Source organism: Globicephala melas, chromosome 12 (genome assembly GCF_963455315.2).
Source record: "Globicephala melas chromosome 12, mGloMel1.2, whole genome shotgun sequence".
NCBI classification, from domain to species: Eukaryota; Metazoa; Chordata; class Mammalia; order Artiodactyla; family Delphinidae; genus Globicephala; species Globicephala melas.
In genome coordinates, this window is record NC_083325.1 from 78,928,664 (window position 1) to 78,946,441 (window position 17,778).

General features: G+C 38.4%; 1 protein-coding gene across 3 annotated transcripts in view; it reads left to right on the forward strand.

The window, feature by feature from the left end:
• Window positions 1-17,778, forward strand: part of NBAS (NBAS subunit of NRZ tethering complex) — a 339,511-nt gene that overhangs the window by 26,068 nt on the left and 295,665 nt on the right. For all 3 annotated transcript variants that reach the window (XR_009566136.1, XM_030844571.3, XM_030844572.3), the window contains exons 8-9: window positions 103-236; window positions 2,027-2,125. Coding sequence is in view for 2 of the 3 variants with exons in the window: in XM_030844571.3 (XP_030700431.2) it covers window positions 103-236; window positions 2,027-2,125 (233 nt within the window). In the remaining variant the exon portion in view is untranslated. The remainder of the gene's footprint in view (window positions 1-102; window positions 237-2,026; window positions 2,126-17,778) is intronic.

Below are 17,778 nucleotides of genomic sequence, written 5' to 3' on the forward strand. Positions count from 1 at the left end.
AGGATACCTGGCAGGGCTAGTGTCTTGAATGTCCTTCAATTATACATATGTTAACTTCTATCTAGTATCTTTTTAGTAACTTAATTTCCTCCTCTTTCACAGGCATCTAGTTTAGCAGGTGATCTGAGCTATGCCATTGCTGGGTTGATATTTTTAGAGTATAAAGCAAGTGCACAGTGGTCTGCAGAACTCTTGGTCATCAATTACCGAGGAGAACTTAGAAGCTACCTTGTAAGGTAAAAATGCACTTTATTTGGGATGCCCTGTTTGAAATAATGTTTATTTCTCTGCTTTAGTGTCAGATTTTGGTGCTTTTTTTTCCTTTTAGCATTTTATTATGAAAAATTACAAATATAAAAGGAAGGTTGAAAGACTTTTATAGTGAACTCTCATATACCTCCACTTAAATTCTGTTTAGCATTTTACTATACTTGCTGTGTCATATTTTGACCCATCTTTCTATCTGGCCATTATTCAGTTCTATTTTTTAATATATTTCAGAGTCAGTACATATATACTTTAGCATGCATATCATTAATTAAAGTTCATTAATTCAAGTTCAATATTTGCTTATAGTTTTCTTTCATTTGAAATAAAATTTGCATACAGTGAAATGCACAGATCTTAAGCGTACCAGCCCGTGAGTTATGACGAATGCATACGCTTGTGCAAGTCAAACCCCTGTCAGGATACAGAACATTACCATCATGCTGTTAAGTTCCCTCATGCCTCTTCCCAGTAAATCTTTGTCCACACCCACCCTCAGAGCAACTGCTGTTTATAATTTTTTTCCATCATAGATTAGTTTTGCCTGTTCTAGTGATTTACCTTAACGGCCTCAGAGAGTATGTACTCTTTTGTCTAAGTCTTCTTTCCTTCAGCTTATCTTGAGATTCATCCTTATTTTTACATGTATCTGTAATTTATTCTTTTTATGGCTGATGAGTATTTCATTGTATGAGTATCTCATTTGTCTTCGTTTGGGCTGCTGTAACAGAATACCATAAACTGGGTGGCTTATCAACAACAGAAATTTATTTGTGACAGTTCTGGAAGCTGGAAGTCTGAGATCAGGGTGCCAGCATGGTCAGGTTCTGGTAAGAGCCCTCTTGTGGGTTGCAGACTGCCGACTTCTCCTTGAATCCACACATGGTGGAAAGAGAGCTAGTTAGCTCTCCAGCCTCTTCTTATAAGGACACTAATCCCATTCATGAGGGTTCCTTTCTTTTGCCCTACCTAATAGATCCCAAAGACTCCTCCTCCAAGTACCATCACATTAGCATTAGGGTCTTATATGAGTTTTGGGGTATACAGACATTCAATCTATGGGGGTCACAAACCTTCAGTCCATAACACTCATGATTTGTTTATCCATTCTTCTATTGATGGACCTCTAAGTTTCTGGTTTCGTGAATAAGGCTGCTATGACTAATCTCGTACAAGTCTTTTTTTTTTTTTAAAATATTTATTTATTTTTTTAAAAATATTTATTTATTTATAAATAAATATTTATTTATTTATAAATAAATAAATATTTATTTATTTTTAAATATAAATATTTATTTATTTATTTGGCTATGCCGGGTCTTAGTTGCAACACGTAGGCTCTTCATTGCCACATGTGGGATCTTCTTTGAGGCATGCAGGATCTAGTTCCCTGACCAGGGATCAAACCCCGGGCCCCCTGCATTGGGAGCACAGAGTCTTAACCGCTGGGCCACCAGGGAAGTCCCTGTACAAGTCTTTATGAATATATGCTTTCATTTCTGTTGGGTCAGTATCTTTGAGTGGAATTGCTGAGTCATAGGGTGGATAGTTTGGTTTTATAAGAAATTGCCAGAGCTTTTTCAAAGTAGTCATATCATTCATATTCCTACTAATAATTTATCAGAGCTCTGGTAGTTTTATATCCTCAGCAGTATTTGGTGGTGTCTATCTTTTTAATTTTAAACATTTTAATGGGTATATAGTGGTATCTAACTGTGGTTTAATGGTATTTATTTCTTATTTACCTTCTTGAATGTAGTGTTGGAACAAATCAGAGCTATCAAGAGAGTCACTGTTTCAGCTTCAGTAGTCATTATCCTCATGGAATCAACACAGCTATTTACCATCCTGGGCACAGGTAAGCAACTGTTTGCTCTCGTATTTGGTGGAGTATTAGGTGGATGTAGAAGTCTTGGCACAGTTTCAGAGAGAAGAAGTTGTCCGTTCTGATTTTTATTTTGGTTTCTTTATTTCCTCCCCTTGTGTATAGTTATCCTAACGTCCGTAATATTGTTGCAGTCATCTTCTTTTTTTTTTTTTAATTTATTATTTTTGGCTGCGTTGGGTCTTCGTTGCTGCACGCAGGCTTTCTCTAGTTGCGGTGAGCGGGGGCTACTCTTCGTTGTGGTGCGCAGGCTTCTCATTGTGGTGGCTTCTCTTGTTGTGGAACACGGGCTCTAGGCACATGGGCTTCAGTAGTTGCAGCACGAGGGCTCAGTAGTTGCGGAACATGGGCTCAGTAGTTGTGACTCGCAGGCTCTAGAGCATAGGCTCAGTAGTTGTGGTGCATGGGCTCTGTTGCTCCGGGTCATATGGGATCTTCCCAGACCAGGGATCGAACCCGTGTGCCCTGCATTCGCAGGCGGATTGTTAACCACTGCACCACCAAGGAAGTCCCTGTTGCAATCATCTTCTGAACATTCATGCTCATCTGTTTGGCAGACTGAGCTTCTCTTGAGTCCGATTGGGCACTGGGAATATCCACTGAGGGATATCTTCTCTCTTAGTTCTCTAAATCTTATTTTTCTTATCTGTAAAATGAGGCTAATACATAACACATAGCATTGTTGAGAGAGTTAAAAAAGAGTGCATGTGAAATGCCCTTGCATAGCAGGGCCTCAATAGATGTTCTTCCCTTCTCCTTTCCTTCTTTGCAAGGTAGGGCTGCATTGATTGCTGCATAGTCGATTCCTACCACTACAGGCACAACTGTGGATTCAGTTCCAGACCCCTGCAATAAAGGGGATAGTGCAATACAGAAAGTCACACGAATTTTTTGATTTCCTAGTGCCTATAAAAGTATGTTTACACTATACTGTAGTCTGTTAAGTGTGCAGTAGTATTCTGTCTAAAAAAAATGTAAATAGCTTAATGAAAAAATACAGAACAAAAAACAATTACAACAGTAACATCAGAGATCACTGATCACAGATCACCATTAACAAATATAATAATAATGAAAAAGTTTGAAATATTGAGAGAATTGCCTCTCAATATTTGCTGATCTAGTAGGTGTAAAAGAGTATCTCATTGTAGTTTTAATTTGAGTTTCCCTGATAACTGATGAGATTGTGAAACTTTTCATGTGATTGGCCATTCATATTTCTTATCTGTAGAATGCTTTTTTATATCATTTCTTATTTTTTTATTGGCTGTTTGATCTTGACATTCTTCTATAATCTGGATATTAATTCTGGGTTGATTATATGCATGATGAGTATCTTCTCCCAACATGTGACTTTTTTTTCCTTATAATTTACCTTTTATGAATTATATCTGCACGTAGTTCCAAGTATTAAATAGTTTGAAAAACTGACTCCTCCACCCAATTTCTTGCTTTCCAAAGGTAACCACTTTTAGCTCATTTTATTTTTTAAAAATTTTTATTGGAGTATAGTTGATTTAAAATGTCATGTTAGAGTCTACTGTACAGCAAAATGAATCAGTTATGCATATACATATATCCACTATTTTTTAGATTCTTTTCCCATATAGGTCATTACAGAGTATTGAGTAGAGTTCCCTGTGCTATACAGTAGGCCCTTATTAGTTATCTGTTTTATTGTAGTGTGTATATGTCAATCCCAATCTACTAATTTATCCCTCCCTACCCCCTTTCTCCCTGGTAACCATGTTTGTTTTTTATATCTGCGACTCTATTTCTGTTTTGTAAATATTTTCATTTGTACCATTTTTTTAGGTTCCACATATAAATGATATCATATGATGTTTGTTTTTCTCTGTCTGACTTACTTCACAGTATGACAATCTCTAGGTCCATCCATGTTGCTGCAAATGACATTATTTCATTCTTTTTTATGGCTGGGTAATAATTCCATTGTATATTTGTACCATATCTTTTTTAAACATTCCTCTGTCGATGGACGTTTAGGTGCTTCCATGTCCTGGCTGTTGTAAATAGTGCTTAGCTTATTTTAGTTGATTCCTTTGGCTATTTTGGTGAATCACAACCTTCTGTAACCTCCTAAGAAAGAATTCATGGGAAGTATATTTTTTGAGGGCTTGTATGTCTAAAGATGCTCTTGAGAGTTTTAATGTTACTCTAGTGTAAAATCCATTTTTTTTGGTCTATTTTTTTGGTCCCCCTTCTGTCTGAAAGCTGAGATTTTATTTTGTATTTTCCCCCAGTGTTCTGAAATTTGACTGTGTTATGTCTTGGAGTAGGTTTTTTTGTTTTTTTTTCAAATATCCATGGTGTTGGCCATTCAATTTGGATGCTCACCTTTGGGAAAATTCTCTGAATTATTTCTTTGATTATTTCTTCCCCTCTATTTCCTCTCTTCTCTCCAGAATGTCTATTATCTAGATGTTGAGTATCCTGGACTCACCTTTAATTTTCTCATTCTCTTTTTTTCCCCTTTGTTGTTGTTGAAAAAGAGAAGTAAAAGATTATTTCAATTTTTTCTGTATAGCTATTTACTTAAGGAAGAAAGTAGTTTGAAGCACTATTGATATCTATTATAATGAATTGATACATATGATCTTGTTTAGAAGAAAATCATGTATTCTGGTTAATTTTTTCTGATATATCTTCTATTTACTATTTCTTCTGTGCCTTATCTCTTTTTAAAACTAGTCATTGTATTTTTAGTTTCATTGTATTTTTACTTTCATTTTTTATATTTCTCATTTCTAGAAGTTCTATGTAGTTATTTTAAGAATCTTTCTTAGGAAGGGAGAAAAAGGAACTGAAATGAGTATTCAGTGAGGCACTAGTTGTTTTGAGGATTAAATACATAATGGATATTCAGGAAATGATAGGATTGAATAAATATAATACTATTAATTTTTACCTTTTGATTTGTGTAGATCCTGTCTTGAAGAGTCTGTTGGTATATCCTTAAGAAATTTGAAGATCAGTTTCAAAAGTCTAGCCAATTAAAAAATTTAAAAATTAAGAAAGAATTTTCTAAATACAATAAATCTGAAATGCTAATACAACTTTGTTTTACTTTAGATGAAGCTGAGTGATCACATTCAGAGTAGAGTTCTTCACATTTTATAAAATTGAATGTAATTGTATAAGCTGCAAATAATTGTTTTCGTAAATCAAATATTTCTTTTGATGATAAAATAAACATTATAAGAAAAAGAAAATTGTGGTTTTTTTTTTTTTTTTTGCGGTACACGGGCCTCTCACTGTTGTGGCCTCTCCCGTTGCGGAGCACAGGCTCCGGACGCGCAGGCTCAGCGGCCATGGCTCACAGGCCCAGCCGCTCCGCGGCATGTGGGATCCTCCCGGACCGGGGCACGAACTCGTGTGCCCTGTATCGGCAGGCGGGCTCTCAACCACTGCGCCACCAGGGAAGCCCGAAAATTGTGTTTTTTAAAAAAAATTAATTAATTTATTTATTTTTGGCCACGTTAAGTTTTCATTGCTGCGCGCGGGCTTTCTCTAGTTTTGGCGAGCGGCGGCTACTCTTCATTGCGGTGCGCGGGCTTCTCATTGCGGTGGCTTCTCTTGTTGTGGAGCACGGGCTCTAGGCACGCGGGCTTCAGTAGTTCTGGCACACAGGCTCAGTAGTTGCGGCTCGCGGTCTCTAGAGCGCAGGCTCAGTAGTTGTGGCGCCTGGGCTTAGTTGCCCCTCGGCATGTGGGATCTTCCCGGAACAGGGCTGGAACCCGTGTCCCCTGCAATGGCAGGTGGATTCTTAACCACTGCGCCACCAGGGAAGTCCCTGTTGTTTTTTACTCTTGCCAACTTCTTATATAAAGTATAGCCTTTTAATGTTTGTTCTTATGTTTCAGATCTTGTATTTTCCTTGCATGGCTTCACTAATGTGTCATCACTAAGTTCTGCTGCTAGAAAGGGGATGGAATGTGTTTTGCTTTGACTTGCTTAGTTCTCTGTTTTGAATTTTGCCAAGGCTAGACAGTGCATACTCACAGTGTCACCATATATCGCACCCATGACGCTCCAATTGCTGGTTTGATTTTTGTTGAGGGTGACCTATTTCTTTATGTTTACATCTTCTTTGATACCATGTTTTATTATATAAACCCCAAGTGAGGTTTGCTCTTTTAAGTCCTTTTCTTGGTTTAGTTCAACTTATTTTTATTGTTTTAGTGCAGTTATTAATATCTTTCTCAGCACTTATATACATTAAAAAAATTAATCTATTGTCCCTTAAAAAGTATATGTGTTCTGTTAGGGGAATTGTCTGCCTGTATTAGTAAAGATTGATGAGGTAGAAAGTCTGTTCTATTGTTATTTGGCCTTTCCATTACTGTCTTATTTATTGTGGCTTGCTGTGTGCAACACAATGTTAGGTTTGTGGAAGATATAAAGATGGAGAACAATCCTGACTTCAAGGTCTCATATTCTTGAATGAGAAATAATATACACATATATGTATATGCATATGTGGTTGACCCTTGAATGACATGAGTTTGAGCTGCGCAGGTCCACTTATACATGGATTTTTTCCACTAAATACATGCTCTAGGAATACATGATCTCCGGTTGGTTGAGTATTACATGCATGCGTGGATAGGGAGGCCTGACTATAAAGTTATACACAGATTTTTGACTGCTAGGGGTGGGGATTGGTGCCCCTAACCCATTACTGTGCTGTTCAGGGGTCAACTGTATATCTAACATATATATATATATATATATATATATGTAATGTCAAATATATATATTTCTTTCTCTATTTAAATTTGTGTGTGTGTATATATGTACACATACACACACATATATAACAGGATTGCAAACTGGAAAGAAGTAAGGGCCTTAAAAGAGTGCACATATAGTGATGTGGGGATCCAGATAAAGGAGATATTATTTCCTTGAAGGATCAGGGGAGTATGGCAGGTGGCATTAGGACTTACTTTGCAGAATGGATATGATTTGGACATGATGGGTGTTCCAGACAAAGTGACATTGTGAACAGTGACAAGAGGCAGGAAGCCACAGTTTATATTTGGAAAATTTCAAGTGGTGCGGCTTGGCTGACACTGTAGGGTGTGTGTAGGAAGGGAGTAGAGGTGATAGTTGTGGTGGGAGAATGGGTGTGTGAAAGGCAGGTAATTGGGAGTGTTAATTGGCTTTTCTGTTCTTTAAGGAACTCGCATTTTTGAGATGAGGAAACATATCAGCTATGCTTTGAGGAATGTTGATTTAGTTTGGAGATAGTAGTGGCTGGGTGACTCATAGGTGATTAGATACTAGTTCAGGCCACAGGCAACTAGGACCTATTCATTTTCATACATAGAATTACTATGTATACGTATATATCGTACTTTATTAATTTTTAAATTTTAATTAATAGGTCTTATATTTCCAATTAAAATTTCAGATAATTAAAGGCAAAAAATACATGCAATGTACATTTAAGCAATAACATCTAGTATAAGAGCTCTGTTTGTCAATTGGTACCTCTCCATCCGTGGGCTCCTTGGATGAGTGACTAATTTCTTGAGTGGAGAAGAAAAATTATTATGTTTCTTTCTTTTGATTTTTCTCTTCCCTTTTTCTTCTCTTATATTTTGTATTCTTCTGCCCCACATTTTTCTGTTTTATTTTTCTTGTCTTTTTTAAAAGAGGTGCATTTTATGTCTTAATCTTTGGCTGTTTTTTTGCTTTGTTTAGATTATTTCATGATGACTATTCTGTTGTCTTGGTTTTTTACAAAGGTCAGTATTAGACTTCTTTTTTCCTAGCACTATTTCAGGAGCGTAAGTGGGGTTCACTTGGGACCGTAGGTTTGAAATGATCATACATTCAATAGTTATTACATGATAATAACTTGTCATAAGTCAGATTACCTTATTACTTCTTAAGCCTTTCAGTTTTTGGCCTAGGATATAAGTACATAAAGGTATTTCTGGGGTTTCCCTGGTGGCGCAGTGGTTGAGAGTCCGCCTGCCGATGCAGGGGACACGGGTTCGTGCCCCGGTCCGGGAAGATCCCACATCCAGTGGAGCGGCTGGGCCTGTGAGCCATGGCCGCTGAGCCTGCGCGTCCGGAGCCGGTGCTCTGCAACGGGAGAGGCCACAACAGTGAGAGGCCCGCGTACCGCAAAAAAAAAAAAAAAAAAAGTTATTTTTGGGGGAATGGTCTCAAAAATTTTGTAAAGGTAAGTACATATGAAACCACAGGAGGAGGGCTGCTTCTTGGTTCTGCAATCATGTACAGTTTTTGATAGCAGTCAACTTGGAGATGGGTGACTGCATTAAAGTTTCTGAATGAAAATTGTTATAAAGCAAGGAATATGTGTAAATGCCCTCTTGTGTATGACAAAATATTGCTAGGTTGTTTATATTTTCCATTATCTGTTCTTTTAAGGAAAGAAGCTGAAATATTCATCACATTTTTATTTATTTTTGGTTACTCTGGTAATGTGATGGTGTGATATTTACCATCCACAAGGATTTTGTAAATGTGAAATATATCAGCCAGAATGGAGTTAGGATAAATTGGTAATATACAAACTCAAGGTTTTATGAAATTCACTGTTTTGCTTGATGCTGTGAACCTGTGATAGAGTTTTATTTATAAATTAGGCACAGTAAGAGAATATTTGAGTTGCCAGCATCACTGTTCTTGTGCTGTGGGGCCGTTATGAAGTAAAATAAGGCTTTCGCGAACACAAGAATTACAGTACCTCGGCAGTCTGTATCTGATAACGTGGATGGCTGTTAAGTGCCTAAAGTGTGGGGTACACCGGCCAAAGGGAGGACTCACCTCCTGGGCTGCGTGGAGCAGGATGGCACGGGAAGGTGCAGGATTTCATTACACTACTCAGAATGGCGTGCAGTTGAAAACTTATGAACCATTTCTGGAATTTTCCATTTAATATTTCTGGACTGCAGTTGACTGTGGGTAACTGAAATTGCAGGAGGCGAAAATGTGGATAAGTGGGACTACTGTATCCTGCTTTCAATAGGTTTTTTTTTTTGAGGTTTTGATCCTAATTTTATTGTAAATTTCTACAAGCCATATCTGCCTTATTCAACTTTGAATCTCCAGTAGTTCCTTGATAACTACACAAAGATAGTGTTTGAAGGTAACTTTTTCTAGATCCTGAATTACATCTCAACAAAGACAAAAGCTAGAAAACATGTCTCCTTTCTTGGGCCCTTTTGAGAAACCACCCATTCTCAGAATCCTTGATGACTCTTTGATACTAATTTTAAGTGTATAATTCAATGATTTTTAGTAAATGTATAGACTTGTGCAAACACTACTCCGGTCAGTTTTAGAATATTTCCATTGTCCCTAAAAATCTCTCATGCCTGTGAGTTTCGTGGAATGTAAATCACACCTCAGTAAAACTGTAAAAAATAAAGGAATGCATAAGAAAGAAAAAAAAGATCCTTTAAGCAGGCTTTCATTTGAACACTTTTATCTTTTTTTTAGTTAAAAAATTACTTTAAATTTATATACAGTAAAATATACTCTTTTTGGTGTACATTGCTTTTTAAAAAAATTTTTATTGAAGTATAGTTGATTTGCAATGTGTTAATTTCTTCTGTACAGGAGTGATTCAGTTATACATATGCATACATATATATATATTCTTTTTATATTCTTTTCCATTATGGTTTCTCACAGGATATTGAATATAGTTCCCTATGATATACAGTAGGACCTTGTTGTTTATCCATCCCATACATAATAGTTTGCCTCTGCTAATCCCAAACTTCCATTCCTTCCCTCCCTTACTTCCCCTCCCCGTTGGCAACCATAAGTCTGTTCTCTATATCTGTGAGTCTGTTTTTGTTTCATAGATATGTTGATTTGTATCATATTTTAGATTCCACATATAAGTGACACCATATGGTATTTGTCTTTCTCTTTCTGACTTACTTCATTTAATATGATGATATCTAGGTCCATCCATGTTGCTGCACATGGCAATATTTCATCCTTTTTGATGGCTGAGCAATATTCCATTGTATGTGTATACACACCTTTATCCATTCATCTGTCGATGGACATTTAGGTTGTTTCCATATCTTGGCTATTGTAAATAGTGCTGCCATGAACATAGGGGTGCATGTATCTTTTCGAATTATAGTTTTGTCTGGGTATATGCCCAGGAGTGGGATTGCTGGATCATATGGCAACTCTACTTTTAGATTTTTGTGGAACTTCCATATTGTTTTCCATAGTGGTTGCACCAATTTACATTTCCACCAACTGAACACTTTTATCTTTATGTTAAGGATACTAAGATTTAAGAAAGATACCCGTGTTTCATACAGTCTGTGGGGAAGAATCATGATTGATTAATAATGTATGTCATAGTTGTACAAAGGATGAATCTAAGCATTTGAGTGATTGATTTTTATCCTTTTAGTCAACTGTGTTAAGCCAGATACAGATTCCGCAGAAAGAACTTGAGACATTTACAAGGAATAATAAACTAAGTGTCAGCTTGCCTATTAGTAGATTGCAATTAGGTAGGAGTGAACTGGCTGAAGAGTAGTTGGGTAGTTGCATTCTCCTAAGCATGCACTGGTAGGGATTGCTACTATTCTTGGGAAGGCTCAGAAGATGCAAGAGATGTCTTTAGAAAGCTGTTAATTTTAGGCGAGACTGAGGAATACCTTTAAGTAATGGCATGTTGAAGTGCTGAAGGGCTATGCTTTACGCATCCTGATTTGGTCATCTCATGGGGGTTTCTGATTTCCCCTAACCAACACTCAGCACTTTATTTTTTTCTTTCTTTCTTTATTTTATTTATTTTTGGCTGTGTTGGGTCTTCGTTGCTGCACGTGGGCTGTTTTCTAGTTGCGGCGAGCGGGGACTACTCTTTGTTGCGGTGCGCGGGCTTCTCATTGTGGTGGCTTCTTGTTGTGGAGTGCAGGCTTCAGTAGTTGTGGCACGTGGGCTCAGTGGTCGTGGCTTGTGGGCTCTAGAGCGCAGGCTCAGTAGTTGTGGCGCCTGGGCTTAGTTGCTGCACGGCATGTGGGATCTTCCCGGACCAGGGCTCGAACCCGTGTCCCCTGCATTGGCAGGCAGATTCTTAACCACTGCACCACCAGGGAAGTCCCTCAGCATTTTAAATGAGTCCTTTACACTCATGGGATAAAGGAGGTATTCCATATAAGTAACTAGTACTTAGTGGGGGGATCAAAAATGTTTTTCGTGTGAATGAGCTCTCAGGAGGCGTGATGATGACTTCACTGGCACAAAATGGAAGGAAAAGAGTCTTGGGCATAGAATGGGACGGGGTGCAGTAGAGTACGCATAGGGGGCCACGATCTCTTCTTCATACATCACCCCTGTCTAGGGAAATGTCCATCGGTCCCACAAATGTTTAAATTATATCTTGTGGAGGAGATAGTGTTGAGAGTGCCCTACTTAAAGGTTTACCCAAGGGCATAGGTAAATTTTGTTCTCCTCTTATAAGGTGTAAGATCCATCTAGACCTGTGAGATGCTTTTGGAAGCTAATCAGTGGGCCTTTATAGCCGTTACATTGCCATAAAATTGCCCATCTTTCTCTCTGGTTCCTAAGGTCATATATATTCTGTGAGAATCAGGGCAGTGATGTATAAATGATACACTCTTTTGACAGCTGGAGGAGCAGTTGGGTATAAATTACATTAGGAAGTTTCTCGTAAGCCCTAGCTAGATAAGGTTAATAATTTCATGAAGGATTTTCCTTCTAGAAAAGGAATGAGTACTGCAGTCCAGATCCTTGTTAATTATCTTACACTGCAGTGAGAGAGTGTGTTCAGCCTTTGATAATGTAGGGGCTGTTGACATTTGAGAGATTAGCGCGCAGCCTTGTAGCGGGGAAGTATGAATGTCAGTAATTGAGTATATTAACTTATATTAAGGAGCTTTTCATGTTGCCTTTAGAATTCTCATTCCTCCACTGTATTCTTCTTTCCCTGAGTTCAGGTTGGGTTTTGGAAGAGAAATGAAGAGGTGCTGTTGTCTGCACAGAAAGCTGCATTGTCTTGGCGGATGTGAAAGTCCTTAGGTGTGAATTTAGGGACTCGCTGAGCTTCACAGACTGATTTTTCTTTTCTTTTTTTCCCACAGGCATTTGTTTCTGGGGAGGCAGGGAAGTGGAGAGTCTTGGCCGTATCCTGCGATCTGCTTTTATCCAGGATATGTTGCAGATAGGTAGACACGTGTGACTCAGAAATACCTTGGTCCTTAGCAGCCTCCACCAGGCTGTCTTTTAAGAAGACAGTCTTCTTTATTAGTTTGACTTTTTTTTGCCTACCACGGAAAAAAGTTAAATTACTTGGCAATCAGCTTTAACCCATCAGTCAGTCCTCTCTTTGGAGATTCTTTGATAGGAGGGGCTAGTTCTCATTATGTTACAGTTACATTTAAATGGGCCTTTGTAGACCTTCATAAAGTTTTTAATCTCTTCAGCTGGTAAATCAACCAACCTCCCTCCCTCCCTCTTGCTCTCTGCTTTGGTTGTAGTTTAACCTGATAACTTTATATGTCAGTGAATTTCATTAATCTTAAGCAAGATATTTTGTACTTGGGTTATATGTTTTCCCCCCCGATTTTAAGGACTACTCCATAATCCCTCTGCAAAATTTATGGAAATGCAATTTTAAGAAGTAACTTGGGCCAGATTGAATTTCTTCTTATACTTGGAGTGATGCTAGCTGTTGTGGATCTCTCTTTGGAGTAGAGAGCTGAAAGAAGACTATTGAGTTATCTTAGGTTATTTTATAGGCATTAAAGAATGCTGCTTAATTTTGTTTTTTTAAAATTTTTATTGGAGTATAGTTGCTTTACAATGTGTTAGTTTCTACTGTACAGCAAAGTGAATCAGCTATACGTGTACAAATATCCCCTCTTTTTTGGATTTCCTTCCCATTTAGGTCACCACAGAGCATTGAGTAGAGTTCTCTGTGCTATATAGTAGGTTCTCATTAGTTATGTTTTATACATAGTATCAATGGTGTATATATGTCAATCTCAATCTCCCAATTCATCCCACCCCCGCCTTCCCCCTTGGTATCCATACATTTGTTCTCTATGTCTGTGTCTCTATTTCTGCTTTGTAAATAAGATCGTCGATACCAGTTTTTTCAGATTCCACATATATGCTATTAATTTTGTTTTATAAACAATTAGAAATTTTAAAATATGTATTTGTGATATGATAGAATGTGTACTGGATTAGGAGACAGGAAATCTGTGCTACTTATTAGCTCTGTAACCTCAAGTCGTCCTTCTTTTTCGACCACATTTTGCTGCATTGCATTGGGCACAGACAGTAGATGGTGGTTTTAGCAAGCTGCTCAAGTACCAAGGACATCTAGTATAGACTCCTAGGTAGCATTTAACAGAGCAGAATTGTGGCAGGGAGTTTGGTAGCAGGCATTATGGAAATTCATTTTCGGGGACAGCTGGCAGGCTACAGTTAGCAGGATTCAGTGGGGGGAGGTAGGGTTCAAAGACAAGACTTATTTTCCTGAGAGAACAAGTTTGAGAAAGACGTCAAAAATTAAACTATTGGTATTGAAATAGAAGGTGAGAATTTGGTTTCAGAACCTGGACTGTTCTGAAATCAGGATTCAAAGTAGACATGGAATGGATCAGACAGAGGGATGCTAAACGTATTATATTGTGCTTTTGCAGTGAAGTTGCCTAAATCCATCGTAGTGGTGGGGAGGGAATTACGTTTTCAGATGATGATCATTGTCATCAGCTGTGGATTGAGGGATGGAAACGGGCAGAGACATTCAAGAAATCCAAGATGAACAGAATTTTTAATATTGAACCAGTAAGATTTTTGTAGCAAAGAATATTTAAGATCAAGTTAGAATGAATTAAAATTGGGAACATTTCTATGCTCCCAAGAGAGAACGGCTTCTAGCTGTGAAGGTAGTAGGTAACAGTTTTTGAGCCCTTACTTTGCCAGGCATGGTCTTAAGTACTTTTAATTTGGGGGCATGTAATTTTTTCTTCTTTCTTTCTTTCTCTTTCTTTCTTTCTTTTCTTTCTTTCTTTCTTTCTTTCTTTCTTTCTTTCTTTCTTTCTTTCTTTCTTTCTTTCTTTCTTTTCTTTCTTTTCTTTCTTTCTTTCTTTTCCTTCTTCCTTCCTCCCTCCCTTCCTCCCTCCCTTCCTTCCTTCCTTTCTTTCTTTCTTTTCCTTCTTCCTTCCTTCCTTCCTTCCTTCCTTTTCCCCCTTCCTTGCTGGTTGTATGCCACAAGCCCATTGGTCATTGGACAGGGAACATAAAAGAGTTTCTTGCTCTATTATTTCAGATTCATTTCCTTGGCTTTAAGGAGTTTTAAGCCACTAGATGGCAGATTTTTTTCAACAATTACTAGACTGAAGACCCTTCTTAATAAACTAGTTATAACTCTTCTTGTAATCAATTGGTAGGGTCACCTTTAGCTCTCCCAGGGCATCCAGATCACGTCTGGTGTGATGTGTGGAGCACACATTCCGTCCCTCCCTTTCTTTCCTCGGATGGGCCTGACCAGCCTCTTCTCACTGCCTCTTGCTCTGCCCTGGCCTCTGCCTTTACTCCCACCCATGTAATTCACTCCTTGTGTTTTTTGGCTCCATCGCTTACAGTTTATTTTTCTTGTCTGATACCTGCATTCCTGCTTTGAAGTTTAGACTCTTAGAGTGTCAGAGCTGGAAAAGGGTTTCACCCGTCGTTTGGCTCGGCCCCTTCGTTTCTCAGCTGGGAGAACTGGAGCCTGGAGGGGTTAAGCCAAGGACGACGGGGCTCTGGGTCGGATTTATCTTCGTGCCCCTGCGCTTCTGGGCACATAGTGCACAGATGGATGTTTCCTGAATGAAACAGCTGTGGTAAATGCTTTGAAGGATACAGACACGGTCTCTGTGTCCAAATGGCTTAACGTTTAGTGATGGAGGCATCATTTAAGTAACTGTTACCGTTCTGAAGGTAGCAGGTGATAATGTGCTCGGGAAGCGAGCAGGATAAACCATTCTGTATTGTTGACGACCCTTTGAACTTTCTGCCCTGCTACCCCTGCCCGCCTTTCACAGGCTGGGGGCGCTCGCTGCGTTTCTGACCGTCCTCCCAGCACACCATTTACAGACTCGTCTCCGTGTTCTTGTACGTCGTGTTCTCTTGGCGGAGCAGGCTCTTCACCTGATCCCTTTATCTGTTTGGGAAGTTGTTGAAAGGAGAACCCTTTCTCTGGTGTTACCCCGTGAAGGCTTCCTTGACTTCTTCCTCCACACACTTAATTGGTCCTTAAGGCTATTTTTGTGCCGAGCTCAAGGGTCCCTGCAGCAGCGGTCTGGGTTGGCTTGTCCTCCCTGGAGTGGACAATGCTCGCTGTCGTTCTCGTGTGTGAATACGTGTCCACCGCCACCTGAGCAAGTAGGGTGCCCCCGAGCCTCCCCCCATGGTTGGTACTAACGCACTGGGAGAGCTAAACACGACTCTACAAATTGATTCTGAGAATTAGGAGTGGTTTTTAAGCAAGCTCTTTATTTGTCTTGCACACTCCTGATTGCTTAGCACATGGTTTGCATTTATAAATTTTGATGGGATGAAGGAAACTAATATTCCAGTTACTCTGTTGCAAAGGTGTTTGAACCTGATACACCTGATTCCTAGACCCATGATTTTCTTATTGTCCACAAAATTTTGAGGTTGAAGATTACTGGGAAAGTTTTCTCCTACTCTCGTGTTTTTGTTAACGAGTAGTTTAAACTCCTACACATCGAGGGCTTTAGTCTTCCGAATTTAATATGTACTATAGAAATTCCATATTGCTTTATGTCTTTATAGAATAATTTAAAAATAATCACTTGCTTCAAATTGTGATTCCTGAAGTGAGTACATAAGAGCCAAATACTGTATCTTTAAGGAGGTTTTGCTTACCACTGCATGTAAATATTTCTGGGTGGAGAAGCTTACCGCAACAGAAAATAACACTAACGATATAAGTTATTTTCTGCAGTATTGTCTGCGGTTTTAATTTTTGCAAAAATCTAGTGATCCTTTCAGTAGTAAATCACAGAATGCTTAAGATGTAACTATTAACATATAAACAGCTTCAAAATGTCACAAAGCAAATGATATGCTAATTTCATTTTCAGTATTTGACTAGACTTGTGGGTTGATGCTAAGCGTTACAGCCAATTTACTGAATTTTTTTCTCTTGGACTTCATTAACTGGAAGAAAATTATGTACATAATTTGGGATACTGTATCTTGATTTTCCTCTTTTTAAGTTAGAAACAGAGAGAATAGTACAGGGAATGATTTAATGAACACCTAAGTACCTACTATCCAGCATTAACAAATATTGAGGGCTTCCCTGGTGGTGCAGTGGTTGCGAGTCCGCCTGCCGATGCGTGGGACACGGGTTCATGCCCCGGTCCGGGAAGATCCCACATGCTGCGGAGCGGCTGGGCCCGCGAGCCATGGCCGCTGAGCCTGCACGTCTGGAGCCTGTGCTCTGCAACGGGAGAGGCCACAACAGTGAGAGGCCCGCGTACCGAAAAAACAAACAAACAAACCAAAAAAACCCAAAAAACAAATATTGAGATTATATTTTTTACTTAAGGTGTCTGTGTATGTATGTGTATAGTTATACCCAGATATATAAATAAAAGAGAGACAATAGTACAGACAAAATTTCCTATTTCCATTCCTCTGTCTCACTTTCCCTTTCTAGAGGCAGCCTGCTCTCATGGTTTTAGTGTGCGACCTTCCAATATATATTTTTACATTTGTTCTTTTTTACACTGTATGTTTCCCTGAACAGTTTAATGAATTTATCCCTTTTAAACATTTAAAATATTTCTAATTTTTCTGCATTATAAATAGTGCTACATGAGGTATTCTTTTACCAAGAAATAAATATACCTGTGCAAGAATTTCTCTAGAGTTGTCTTAGAACTCAATTTGGGGTATTTTTTGGGAAGGGGTGCATTTTTTAGATATTGTCATATCATTCTCCATAATGATTACTACAGTCTTACCAATAGTTTTATGAGAGTTCCTGTGTATAAATCTTTGGCATAAATCTTTGTTGCTTTGATCTGCATGACTGGCTTTTGTATTTCTCTTCTTGTGACTTGCTTATTCTTTGTCCGTTTTTCTTTTGGGCTGGTTGTGGGAGATCTTTATGGATTCTGTCTGCTAAAACATATACTCTGTTAGTTTTATGTTTTATAAATAACTTTTCCTGGTGTGTGCCTTATCTTTGCACTTTATGGAGAGGAATTTTAGATTTTAATATGGTCAGATTTGAAGGAGAACATCTCAGTGACACTAGGGTAGGAAAGTTTTTGACAGGTCAGAATGCACAAAGTACAGGCCATCAAGGGGAAGGTTATCAGTGTGAATGGAGCTGGCTCTTTTTAGAATTTTGTATTGTCTAGTTCCATTACATCAGTTTGTTCAGTTCCACAAGAAATTCTGTTGGGATTTTATTTGAAATTTCTTTCAATTTATAGATTAAGAAGAATTGGCATCTTTAAGGTATTGAGAGTTTGTTAAAGAACATGGTATGTCTCTTTATGCATAACTCTGTGTCCTTCAGGAACATTTTGAAATTT